The following is a 14,440-nucleotide window of genomic DNA, read 5'->3' on the forward strand; positions in this document are numbered from 1 at the left end:
TCAGAGATGTCCACAATTTCTCATTGATACAGGGAGCACAAGCACCCAGATGAGTTTCTGAATGAACTTTCTGCTGTTAATATTTATTCATCACAACGCAAAAACAATAACTGTATAAAACCAGTCTGAATAAGGCAAAATTTAGGCATCTGTCCATATACAAATGGATTACAACAGTCTACTCAAAAAGCTTCATGTGTATATAGAACTTAAGCATCTGCTAAACATAACGGCTGATTAGGGACGAAGCTAGTGGGTTGTAAGTAGTTAGACAATTAGGCAGGCTAAAACACTGTCTGAGAGTTATGGACTCAATTTTGCTAAATTCCAAATTAGGTAGAATTAAATGGGACTTAACGTTGTCTAAAGATTTTCTCTCTTTTTTTCCCCACGGTATAAAATGTTGTGAATCAAAAATTAGGATGCTATAAAATTATAGCACCTCCCAAAATAGTACAGTTAACTTGATACTGTCAATTTATCAATTTACCTCAATGTCTTCACACATATCCCTTACGTTGAATAACTCTGTAAAATGTCTGGTGGACTGTTCTGGTTATACAGAGAAACATTTATAACGTTTTTAAAAAAAGCTATCTCCCTCTTTTTCTAAAGTAACACAACTATTGCCTATATTATTAGTAGAATTACTGTTATTTCTATTTATTATAGTAAGATTTTACAGATTAGGACTGCTTATTGGTTCTGGAAAGTGAATACAGTATTTGCATTCTAAAGCAATACAAATGATTAACATCATTCTAGGTAGAAAAACATAAAACAGGATGTTCCTCATTTCCTAGCTGAATTGCCTTTCTGAGAGGCCTTAAAGTGAAAAGATGTATTTGATTAGAATTGGCAGATCACATTTTCTATCAATAAACAAATCCAAAATACCTCATCATGAAAACATGCAACAATGTAGTCTTACATATTTCCCTTTGATATTTCCAATATGGACTCTCCTTAACTTCAGTTTTATTTTATTTGACTTCCAATTCATAGAATCATAGAATGGTTTGGGTTGGAAGGGACCTTAAAGATCATCTAGTTCCAACGTCCCTGCTATGGGCAGGGACACCCTCCACTAGACCAGGTTGCCCAAAGCCCCATCCAACCTGGCCTTAAACACTTCCAGGAATGGGGCCTAATTCAGGAGTTTATCTTAATTATGAATTATTAATTGTGGAAAAACCATAACAATCATTTTCAGGTTTTAAGAAACTCTTAGCCTTAGACTGGGTTTGGATTTTTGTGAACACGTAAGTGTCCTCTGATAAAGTTCTGTATGTGTGGAAGCCCAAATGGGATTAAGCACATTAATGCTTCTGCTTAAATAGGCTTAAGTAATTTGTTGAGTCAGGGTTTATCTCATTTTCAGACTCAGTATAATGGGTACTGGTAATAAAAGTTTTCAGTGAAATACAACAGCCAGACATGACATTAAGCCCAAGGCACGCAATTTCTTTTGTACAGCAAGAGAGGATTCACAGTTACAGACTACAAAGTTGTTCTTTTTAAATGCTCAGTTGTCAGTCAGGTCTTTTCTTCAGAAAGAAATCAGGTTCTATCAATTTCATAGACTCCTCTAGAGACTTACTCTATGAAGCCATGAATTTCGCTAGTACTAAAAACTGAAGTAAAAAAAAATAATAATAAAAAAAATCCTTCACAGTTTCCAGTATTAGCTTGTCAGTGGTATATTTGTACTACCATCAAAAAAAACCCCAAAACAGAAAAAAAATTGCTGGGCTCAGAAAAAGTCACAAAATGTCAAGCGCCTTGAAACAGCCCTTCACAGAACTGCAACCTTACTGATCAGCCCTTTTGTCCATAAACTCTTTTCGTCCTGCTACTATCATAGAAACATCAAATACAAAATGTCTGTGATGGTTTTTTCCCCCACAAAATGTAATACTGAACAGTAAACCCAATTTGGTCAGAGTGACCAGGAACTTCTACATGAGTTTTCAAGTTTCAGCATACTGCTTTAACATTTCTGTTATGAAGCAGCTGAAGTTCAATCATGAGGTTCTTCCCAGTTGATCATTGTGCCATATTTCAGTTAGGAATGTGACAGTGGTCAATTCAACATTAATTTCTACATGAATTTGAGTATCTTTAATAGCAAAGTCCATCTTGAAATTAGTATGGTCATCAATACTTCAGACAACTTCTGACATATATCAACAATTCCAGTGTTGTTTGACACCCCTCTTCGTTCTCTATCTCATCCCATTTAATTTTGCTGTTTCATGACCACACGAAGAGACAACACAGACCAGCAGTGCCCCGATTTACACGGTGCTGGACAGGGATAGTCATACTTTCACAAACAGTAATTTACAAATAGAAAAAAAATTGAGTCAGTCCTGAATTTTTAAAGAAATTAGCTCATCTGGCGTTATATATCTAGAATTTTACAGACAATTATGGAATGTAGATGTTTATAATTATATGAAAGAGATATCCGGAAGTCATTTCATCCAAACTTTCAGTCAAAGCAGAGCTATCTTAACCCTTAGGTTGCTCTGGGCCTTGTCCAGTCAATTCTGAAAATACCCAAAGATAAATAGATTACAAAATCTCTGGTTACATTACATACCTGTGTAGTGGTGTCTAGATTGTACAACCAGTACAGTAAAAATGCATTTGCCACAAGGCATCTGAAGTCATGGGCAACTGGAAATTTACATCGGAAATTAAGAAGCTACATACTATATGAAAAAACAAAATGCTCAGCTTCATTCCTTAAAACACAATCAGAAAAATGTAGCATAGCACTAAAATAAGCCACAATTTTTTTCAATATACTTATTTCCCATCACTGTTCAGCAGGGTATAATCATCACCTGCTGATTCTTTCTAGGCAGAATACACATTGCACTTTTCAGTAGCTGCTTCAGTGTGTGGGTGGCATGTTCCTGAAATTACCAATAAAACTTCAGCTTACTGCAGAAGACACAACAGTGCAAATCAAGAGTTTAACAGAAATATTTTTTTATGGGTAATATAGCTCTCCATGTCAATCCCATTTAAATGAACTCATCATTTAATCTACTAAATTAAGAAAAGAAAAAAGACAATCATATTTTTCACTGAAGGTTAGAAACTACAGGAAAATATTACGGATAATATAACAATCTTACTCTGGCTATTCACATTATGCCAAAGTTTTCCTGGCTAACGGTGGTCCTCACTGGAAAATAATTCTGTCTCTACCATGTCTGTATCATCTCCTATCAAATTAGTACATCACCAAACAAGAAAACAGGTTTCCTCCCCTGTAGCATACAAATTAGATAATACCACAAGGCCTTCTATTTCTAATTTTGGTGAACTTCAACACCAAGTAATATTAGCCAAATCTTGTTTCTTTACCAGTCTAATTTGAGATGTACTTTCACCGAATGCACTGAGAGGTAAAGTTGTTACTGAAGTGAAGGATAACACCATTTCCTGGGTCCAAGCTGTTAAAATACTTTAGCCAATAGTGTTTAGTTAAAAATATGCTCATTGTTTTTCTCTGTTTTTATTAAAGAGCAAAAAAAAAAAATACTTCCTCTTTTATAGTTCCTCCTCTGCACCTCAGCCGTTCAAAAAGTTACTATAACACTCGCACCGAGCTTAAAAGCTAAGAAAATTTTTATAGGAAATTGAAAATAGGAGTCCAAACTGGAAGAATATGTTAAAATGAAAATAAATAATGAACAATAAATTTTCCAATGCTAAAATCCTCCAGGAAGATCCAACATAGAGTCATGCTGTCTCTCTCCAGAGAGTATCAGTACAGAGATTTTTTAGGAATAGACTTGATCTCTATGTGAAAACTGAGTTAGCTCCTTATTTAATTTCCTTATTCATCTATCATGTATCCAGAACTGTCTTTGCAATTGTAAACATAATTGCAACATAATAATTTTCAATGTCAGGCTTTTTATAGAATAACCTTAACCCACTTCTACAATACAAACACAATACAAAATTCCTTCCCATTAAAAATTACTTTTTAAAATTATATAAAAGAAGTACAGACAGACACGATGATTTTCTGGAAGTCAGACATGAAACACATAACCCTATTAACTGATGCATCAAACTGCAAACATTCCTATCACAGCCTATACTAATAAAGAAACAGTATTATATATGGTTTAACTCCTAAAAATGTAGTCGGGAGTCCACTTTCTCTTCCCTCCTTCTAAATAAAGGACATTTTGGGGGGCAATTTCTCTTCCACAGGAGAACCTGTGACAAAGTTGGTAGAGTTCCTACCTCTAGGAATCCTGGAGTTGTATAAGCAGAATATAGATTGGTCTTAAAAGTAAATGTGAAGGTCTCCCAGAAGTTCAGTGCTTCTAAAAAGATGAAAATCTGACATTAAGCTAAAAATGTAGTGCTTCTTTAAATATTTAAGTAAACTTTCCATATCTGTCTATATTTTTGTAAATAGCCATGCTTCCCGGCAACTGGCAACATGAAGACTTATACCTATGGGTTTTAAATTGAAGTTCAGTTTTCCATAGCAACTGCAATTCTCTTAACAGATAATACTTTCATTTTGTAATAGTTAGACAAATGTGGTGTTCCTGGTTGGCCGTCATATCAAACATAGGGAATAACTGTCAGGATTTCTAAGTTAAACATATAACACTTAATTCAAGGGACAGTGCAGTCAAGCTGATCCAGCAGCTTCCTAAATGGGACACAGCTAAACCTACTTTATCTCACAATTACTTTATATCACAATTAAGAAAATATGCTGGCATGGCCATCAAGATTAAGGTGTGCAGCCTGCTTGCTTTAAACTGATAATACTGCTATGATCACACAGGACTCCGCACCACCCATCTCTCTGACATTGCAGACAGCCCTCTCTACAGATCAGGCCCTGTTTGCCTCTTAGCAGAGAATTATTTAAAGCATGCTATCCATGAAAAAGAAAACTGAATGAAAACTAGAGAGTTTCATACATTTGGAGTACGCTGCTTTATTCCAAAGAAAATGTGAGTATGTATGTATGTGGGTACTGATAAACTTTGTAAAATAAACATATTAGGAGCTGAATAGTAAATTAACTTACACTGCAGAATAGAAGATTAAGACCAAGCAACAAGTCTATTACTGGCACACGAGTGCTCTACGCTTACTTACTGTATTCCTTACCCCTTCCTTACCTTGGGGCCCTTAACCAATCAATAAAGCAAACAAATGCTCTCACTAAACTGGTCTTCATTCAAATTGCTTCCTACTACTTTCCCCAAACCTATGTTCAGACAAACTAGGAGAGAGAGGAGCTACCCTTTGTTCTATCTTCTAAGTTTCTGTCATAAGGAGATTTTATGGGGAAAATTGCTGAAGCATTCCAGTATCTTTACCTCCAGACCTGAGCTGCTTAATGCCTATTTTGCATTTAAATATAATGAGATTGCAGAAGTTAAGGTTCCATCTTCCCTGTAAGGTAGGCGTGAGAGCCAGGAGTAGACTAACAGGCACAGCCCTCTGCATAGCCCGGGCCCTACTGTTAGCTAGTGCTGTCCCTGTACTTTGGTACTGCATAGGTAGACCATTATAAGACACGTAAACACACGTTTTTACAAATCCTGTCTGCTTTTGCAGCATGCAGCATTGGAAATCTTCAGGAAAGAATCCTGCGGTGGAATACTGTGTCTATACAAATGCCAGCCAAGACATGCAGCTGTAAAAGCAGATGAAATATGTTCACACGCATATATGGATAACCTGTATATGAAGTGCGTGCAAAGCAATCTAGTACATCAGTAAGTGTTCCTTCTTGATCTTACTCTTCTTTTCTGCAATAACAGGTCAAATACCTACCACATTTCGATTCAGCTTCCATTTTATCGCTTTTATTAGTATCTGTCACAGTTCTGAGTGCAGCAATAGTTTTTCTGTCCTTGAACAGCCTCACCTGGAGCCCCTACCCACACCTGTGCCCATGGGCACAGGAGCCCCATTTCAGCTCAGCCCTGAGCCCTCAGCTCCTGCCTGAGACAAGCTGCAGAAGTGCCCATCTCTAACTCTGCCACATCTGTGCCCATTAGCACATCTGGGCTAATAACCCCAGTGATCTGGACCCTGACTTGCAGACTGACTTCCCTCCCAGCTTCACTTCAGACCTGCGTCATCACCATGGACATCCTTGGGATCTGCTCTTGGTCCCTGATTAACCTCATCAGGCCTGATCCCAACCCCAACATGTGGACTGACTTTCTGGCTGCTCATAGTCTTGAATAAAGGAGCAAACATGAAGCTCTGTAGTTTTTATTCTATCTTGTTTTTTGACCAGAGTGCACTGAACGTTCCTCCATCAAAGGGCAGAATTTGATGTAGCTCATCTATACACATACAAGAAAACACAGCCTTTGCTTGTGCTAGGGACCAGCTTTTTTAACTCAGCATGTCTCAAAGTTCTCTTAATGACTTTGTCTCAATGTTATTTTGCATTAAAACAAGGTCAACCAAAATGCCCTTGAATCTCTGTGAACTATTTAGATAGACATACACTATCTAGACAGATGCACACAGCCTTCCCTGGGAATTTGTGATCTTCTTGTCCCTAGAAAATGCATCACACCCTTACTGGATAGGCCGCCTTCTACAACAGTGGAAACAGCTAGCTGTGTTTTGGGGGTTGTTTTGTTTTTATTTTTAATCTAGGCTGGTAGAAGTGCCTGTCTTGCACAAAATGATACAGAAATTAGAGTATTCCCAGGAGATAAGATCAAGTTTGGTTTTTTTCTGTTTTAGAGATTCACATCCACAGCCCCTATTTACTACAAGATTATAGGCTTTTCTGATATGGGGGTACTTTGAAATCTTTTACTGTGCTGAAGAAAAGTTTGATACAAGTTGAAATCTGACCAGACGAAAAAGCATCCAAAAATGACTGTAACTGTAGTCTTAAGCTTACAGCACTCTACATAAACTGTCATAAACATATACATAGAGCAGGGACCAGAATTCAAACTCCTTTTACCGAAAATATAAAGGGGTGTATCCTTACTCAACCTAAATTTTCTGTTCTTGTCTTTGTGAGGACCAAAACTTAATTCCGTGCACTGACTAACCAAAGGCAATGTGGAATAGCAAAGTGCCTGAACCAAAACAAGAAAACAGTGACAGATAGACTGGTGTAGAGAAGACAGGCATTGGAAAGGAGCAGACTGGGATGAGAAGCTTGTTGAAACTATCACTTCAATTTACAAACTGCAGACAACATGGTGGTACAATCTTACAATCTGATTCTGTGGCTTGCAGTCTCAGCAGGTTTGTGGTCAAGGTCACTGTGCTGAAGCCCCTGTTCCTACATCTTCACTGCTGTGAAGATCACATCTGTGCTGTGATTCCTTCAAGAAAAGCATATACAAAGCTGTAGTGTCAACCCAATTATCTGCAGAACTCTGTCCTGGCAGTCAGTGTTTCTTTGGAAATCCTCATAACTGTAACTACCCATATGGTTATGCAGCTGATTATGCTGTTTCTACCTCTAACTTTTCCCATTCTATATTTAGCTGAATTATCAGTCTCTCTCATACTAATTCCTCATTTAAGATGGTCAATAATAATGACACAATGCTTCTAGCTTTTTTTATCATTAGCAGACATTACTCAAAAATATTTTTTAAGGATCATATCTCAGTTTTCTTTCCAGTATTTACATACAGCATAGCAAGACCTCTCCAGCTAAATGTTATACTTTGTCACATAATTTCTATTTTCATGGCTACTCTGAAAGAAAACTATATATGAAATATATTCTTTTATTCCAGCTCTTGGACAGGAAGAACGTTCATTAGTATCATAATTTTATGATGGCCAGAAATGCAACCATGAAATCATTAAAACTCTTGGTAGTTACTGTAGGAAGATTTTACAAGAACTGGAGATCCGTGGAAGAGGGTCTAGTATTATCAAACCATTTATAAAAGCTTTGTCTCAGTGTAGCTGACATGTCATTGCAAAGTAAACTGTTTCCAATGAAGCCTGCAATGCTAGAATTTGAGACTTCTGAGGAAGCACTTTTGGGCTTTTACATCTTTGAAAGTTTTCAAAACTGTTTTTACTGCACTGATATTTAAGATTATTAGAAATTCTGGAATCTGTAGAAGATATTCAGTTACACAGGTGGAAAAAAGGTTTTTCTTTTGCACTGACTGACAGCCAGAAAATATAGAATCTGAAATTGCCTAAGAAAGGTTTTTTCAGCTATAAAATACGCATTGGTGGAAGTAAACACTTTTCATAAAAATGTGCCTCAGTTTTACCAAGGATGGAATTTCTGCCCAAAAAGAAAGATTGGTTTCAGAAAAAAAGCAATAGCCTCACGTTAACCTTAAATCATAACCTACAAATGGAATTCACTCTCTGCTAAAATAAGAGGCGGCATTTAACTTTCAGTCTCTCAAAATCCAGCTGGGTATCCTTGCCCTCTGGCTTTTTTTCATTTTGGGGGTGGATGAAGCTGATTGTTAGCTCCATACCGCTGTAGAATTGGGCACTTTCTAAAACCCTGAAATTTTTACAATACACATAAAGATTTTCCATCAAGCTATTCCAGGACTTCACTAATTGTAAAAGACTGTATAGTTGCTTATTTTGAGAATACCTGTATTACTGCTATGTTAGGTTTTAAATGATATCTGCAGAACAATTTACGCAGAACTTTCTATAATAGGCCTTTCTAAAATGACACTTCCCAGCACAGTACAGACAGAAATGACATACTGCATGTCAGAAGTACCTCCAGCCAAGCCTTTTTCCATAACTGCAATAAAGAAGTTTGTCAAGGAGATAACTGCTCTTTTCTTTGGTATATTGAAAACTTAGCTCATTAAGTCACAGATGGACATTGTCATAATCTCTCTTATAACTCGCTTTCATTTTACCATTGTACCTCTGGCTGTGTATATAAACCAAGAATCAATCTTTATGTTTGTTCTCCTTCAATGTGTAAACACAGTATATTTATATAGTTGTCAAATTTATTTTAACTAGAACTGGAAAAATGAACTTCTCGTTTGTGTTCAAGAGTAATTGATAGACCCTTTTCCCTATTTTGGGATCTTTAGTAGAGTATGGATTTTACAACGTGTCAAGTACCCTTATCTCATTGTTTTTTCAAGATGAAGTCTGCATTTTCTGTTATGTTAGTGGACTGACATGAGCATCAGAAACACATTTTTGCACTTTTACCTAAAACATGCTGTTGCAGATTATATCTATCATAATTTGCTAGACCAATTCAAGATATCGGTCTTAATCTAAAAACTGAAATAAATAATTTGTGTTCTCGATCCCTTAGAACAAGATGTTCTCTGCTGCATTCTGAAGTAAATGGGAAAGATCCAACAGATTAGCTAACAGCTTGAAAGATTGCATACAGTGATGGCAACAATTTATACACTGAATTCACTGGTTTGTAATTTGGAGATTTTTCACTATTTAACTTCTTTTCTTTCTTCCATAAAAAGGAAAACAACAAAACCCCAAAACTATCTCTGTCTTCAATTTTTATGGAGAGAAACAATCTAAAAAGGCAATCTGTCATTTCAGGAATGAACATAGAATAAATATACTCTTTTTTTGTACCCATTATTAAAAATCTTATTAGTTCTCAGAGCAAGAAAGATGAGATATTGCAAGGCTGAGTTTAAAACTTAAGTACAATGAATAAAACTAATTCAAGAGTCACTATTTAAAACTTACATCGTTCTTGAAATGAATCTGTCTTTATAAAAAGGAAAGAGATACCAACCAACAAACCTAACTTTATCCTATTTTTTAAGTGCATTCCTCAATTTTATGACACACTTTACATATACCTTACATCAAAAAGAAACAAGGAAAACAGAAGTGTTTTTTAAAATTAGGAAATCACTCTGAAATGGCATAGATATTCATCACAGGAAAGTTTAACAGTAATTAAACCATAGGTGATGCATATTTAAATATGAAAAGCTCCATTTAAGAAATATTTTTTGAAACAAATTCTTAAAAATGAGGAATTAGTAACTACAGCACTCCTATCGTAAATCAGGATAATTCCGACAGCTCTGCACCTTGCCAAATGTCTAAAATGATAGATAGTATGAAGTAGAAAACAGCTCCTGAAAGGGGAAAGGAATATAAAAGCTCCTTATAAAAAGACAGGGCAGTGCTCATTGTTATTCAAGTACATTAGTTGCCATATCCTGTTTCCATTGACTGCAGTGGAAGCTTTAGCATTGACTTCAAACAGGTGCAAGTCCCATGAGACTAAAGGGAATAAAACGTACAGTCACAGTATGAAAGCAACAGTGTATAAAGTGTGGTGAGACAGGATATGTAATTCCAATCTGGTACACAAGAATCTGACAAAGCTATTTAAATGCAGTGCCAAGTAAGGATGCAACTGAAAAACCAGACATTTCTAAACAGCAATTTGGCAGGCCTCCATTCAATACTACAAGAAAAGCGCAGGAAAAATGTTACAGAAATGAGAGTGCTAAACTATAGTGGAGGGAGAGAACAAGAGAGACCCAGAAGCAGCAATAAGCATCATCCTGTTCTGTAGCAATACAATATCACTTGTTCAGGGACACAGCTGTTGGCATGCCTTGGTGGATACTGCAGACTGGTCTGCTCTGAGAACTGTTGGGACTTAGACCCAAGTATATTACCCATTTTTATTTATTCTCCTCTGTATTATCATGAACATTTGAAAATGTTTGGGGACTTTTTAGCTTACGTAATCTTCAAAGAGAAATCTTAGGCTATAGTCTTGTATCAGTTGAGTTATGCATGATGTCCTCAATTAATTCTATAGAGAAAGTTGCTGAGATGTCATTGTATTAATTAGAAGATGGTCAAAAATAGAGTACTTATCCCAAAGGAAACTATGTGACTTCAAAATTTCTTTCGAGACTGAATCAGAAGAGAAAGCTATGCAACATAAAAACTGTATGTCTAAAATGCAAGTAATAATCAGTCTCAATATTAAACTCATCTGGATGAGTATTACAGTAGGATGACCAAACCTTGACACAATTTTAAAACCAGATTCTGAGGTTAAAATGAAGACTGAAGGTAACAATTATGAAAGGAATAAGGCAAGACTAGAAATTACTGTAAGAGATAAGACAGAGAAGAGATTAAGCAACTCTTCTAAAGTTAATGTTTTATGATGAAAAGATAAACACATACCTGTGCAAGCATGGGAAATCCAAGGTTCCTGCAACCATTACACGGTGTCAATGCCTCCCATAAACCTGAAGGACCACAAGTATTTTCACCTGCATCATCATCATCTTCCTCTCTTGGTGATAAACATGTTGAAGGTGGCCTCTGTGCATAAAGAAAGAGTACTTTCAAATTAAACACAGTGATATATTGTAAAGAAACAATTTACTTCATGAACTTAAAAGATTCCAATTTATATATTCCAAAAGATAAACTGCTATTTTAATACAAAGTAACTACTCAACTGTCAATCTGCTGTATGAAAATCACTCTCTAAGGAAGGTGCATATTGACCTATCTGCAATTATACTTTAAATATGAGTGAACATATTATCATACATTGAAAATATGTATTTTCTTAATCATAAAGTAATTGGCAATTTCTACATCATTTTACTTTGAAATTTGCTTTAACATCATTAAGTTTAGGATATCCCACAGAAAATAAAAACTAACATTTATATATAAAAAAATACTATCCACAAGAAGGAAATAATATAAGATAAGGGGATCTTGCTTCAATAGTCATCTGCTGTGTTCAGAAAAGTACAGGTGTATTACATTTGCCTGAATGAGTCCAAGTCTTTTGCAGAAAGAAGATAAATTCAATCAAAAAATGAGGTTTCAAATTTTTTTTATATTTACCAATAATGAACATATTAGCTTATTTTGTAGGCAAAAAAATTATTTAAAAATTATCTGTCTTATTTTGTTTCATCAGCTAGAAGGAATGAAAGGTATAGGAAAAAGTCATTAGGTTGTGAGCATTAAGGCTTCCATATTGGTCTCAGTGATAAGGGAATAATGCTGATTTTTGCTTAAACCAGTATCCTATTTTTTATGACAGCCACAGACAGGAAGAGTGGACACTTCCCATTCATTTATGTTATTTTGCTACACAGGATAATCTGCCTCAACTGAATGAACTGCAGTGGCAACTTCTATTGATTTCAGGAGAAGGAGGAGGAAAGCTAAGCCAGTAATGAATGATTTTAAAAATCTCATGTTAAAAAAAATTATGACAACAAAAAAGTAAATTTTACTTAGATCTTAATTCTTTGTCCGTATTTAAATTGGAATATGTAATAGCTGTTCTAGTCTGCTTGACATTTGTTTGTGCAGCCTACCTGATATTCATATACTAAATGCTGTCCTTAGGAATGCTTGTTTATCTTAAACAATCTTTTAGAAGTGGCTGGACTTTTGCCTGACCAACATAATGCTGTATGAGACAATAGCTGACCACATCTATTAATCTGGTGGTAACATTAGTGCTAAAGCACTGCTATGAGGTGAAAGAAAAGTAGGGGGGGAAAGAAGTGGAGAAACAGCAGCAGTTCTGAAGATGAACACAAGCTGATGGAAACTGTAAGAGAAGCAAAGGCACCACACAGACAGTTACTAACTCAAATTGTGTAACATCTGAGAATCATTTAACCTTTGACTCTTGTGCTAACTTCTTATACACAGATGTGGTTTGTATGCCATTAATTTAAGCAGAAAAAATATTTCTAAATTCTAGTTCAGCTCACTCACCAAAGAAGAGAAACACGATATATCCATCGCTAATAGTCTGATACTCCTCAGTTAGAAAATGGTTGTGCCCTTGTTGCAGACTTCATGAAGCTAGTCATATCTTCTTAAGCTAGGTGGATTTATTTACTTTTTATTTTAAAAGTCAATTTCTAAAACATTCTTAGCATGATATTTCATGAGGTTATTTTGACAGTCAAGTGGTACCACAGAATGTGTTGCCATAGCAACCAATATTCTTACACAGATTATTAAAAGGGTTGGGTTCACTCTGCAGAGTGTGGGTCGTGAAGGACTATTATTGCTATGCATTTGCATAGACAAAGGAAGCAGACTACAGGTCTTTCCCTTCTATTTATGACACCATCTTCCACGGTGGTTGCCCTACGTTTATACTTTAAATCTCAGAATTGTTGTACCAAAGTGCTTCTTGCCCCCTGGAGCAATAAGCAAAGAACTGCAGCAGTGCTAGGTACTGGAAAGCAGGTAACACACATTAGCTGTGATCTTACAAGCCAATGTAAGTGAATTAAGACAAAAGTCACACTAAAAAAGTATAGTCAATGCACCTTCTAAAGGTGAAAAATACACACACATAATATGAGAGAATTTTTTAACACAACTAAAGGAAGATGAATAATGACATTCAATGCATTTGAATCATTCAAGGGAGAGAACATGTGAGTATTTAGCCATTACAGGACCAGAGTAGAAAAAAATCATAGCAAAAATATTATTGAACAATAAAAAAATACACAAGCCCAATGAGAAAGAGTGGTATTATTTACATTAGATTTATTTTATATAAATAGCCTAAGATACAGTGAGGATCACACAAATTTAAATTAATGTTGTCAATATGAATGAGAAGTGGGGAATATTATATAGGCAGATCTCCTGATCATTCAGAAAAGGACCAGTCGCTGTCAGGTTCATTAGACACACTATTGGAATAGACTAGTACTCCTCTGCAACTAGACAATCCAGGTATGAATTACATGATACAGGCTAATTTACAGACTACTGCAGAGTAGCATTAGGTCTTTTTGTACTTAATGACTGATCTCTGTCGTCTTGCCCAGATTTCTCCTGCTGATAAAGCACTAAAAAGGAACCATTGGGAGAAATGTATGAGAAGTCTCAAGAAACAGTTATCGTTATCACCTTTCTCACCCATCCCTGCTGCCATAAGCCCAGTTCTTCCCAGACAACAGGTGCAAAAGGATAAGCGGGAGCTGCTGCAGGGAGCATTTGCAAAGAAGAGCAAAGGAGTTAATAGCTGCATGAGAGAAACGGGAGTCAGAAGTCCCCCAAATGGGGTAAAATGGGTTTGCATATCCTGGGGAGAGGGATGCACCTGGAGGAGACAGGTGTGATACAGAAAGATCTACAATCAATCCACAGACCTCAGACTGTCACACAAGCCCATGAAACTCCCAACCCAGCATAGAAGACCACTACTATATGCGGTTTGTCTCGACATTGCCGCCGCACCACCACTTCCCTGTGTTGACGTCCTGCCTCGCAGGGGCACCGCCCTCGCAGTCCGCAGACGGGTGCCACCGTGTGCTTGCACAGGAGCCAAGGCTCGAAAAAAGGCTTCCCGAGGAGGCAACACGTATAGCACGAACTGCACGTACACAATCGCAATCCACGCATGAGCATG

The 14,440-nt window shown here is 36.4% G+C and overlaps 1 protein-coding gene across 10 annotated transcripts in view; it reads right to left on the reverse strand.

Annotated features, from left to right (window-relative positions):
- Positions 1-14,440, reverse strand: part of ANKS1B (ankyrin repeat and sterile alpha motif domain containing 1B) — a 447,444-nt gene that overhangs the window by 324,050 nt on the left and 108,954 nt on the right. For all 10 annotated transcript variants that reach the window (XM_054812812.1, XM_054812811.1, XM_054812807.1 and 7 more), the window contains one exon: positions 11,206-11,346. In XM_054812812.1, coding sequence (XP_054668787.1) covers positions 11,206-11,346 — 141 coding nt within the window. The remainder of the gene's footprint in view (positions 1-11,205; positions 11,347-14,440) is intronic.

This window comes from Grus americana, chromosome 1 (assembly GCF_028858705.1).
Source record: "Grus americana isolate bGruAme1 chromosome 1, bGruAme1.mat, whole genome shotgun sequence".
In the NCBI taxonomy this organism is placed as follows: domain Eukaryota; kingdom Metazoa; phylum Chordata; class Aves; order Gruiformes; family Gruidae; genus Grus; species Grus americana.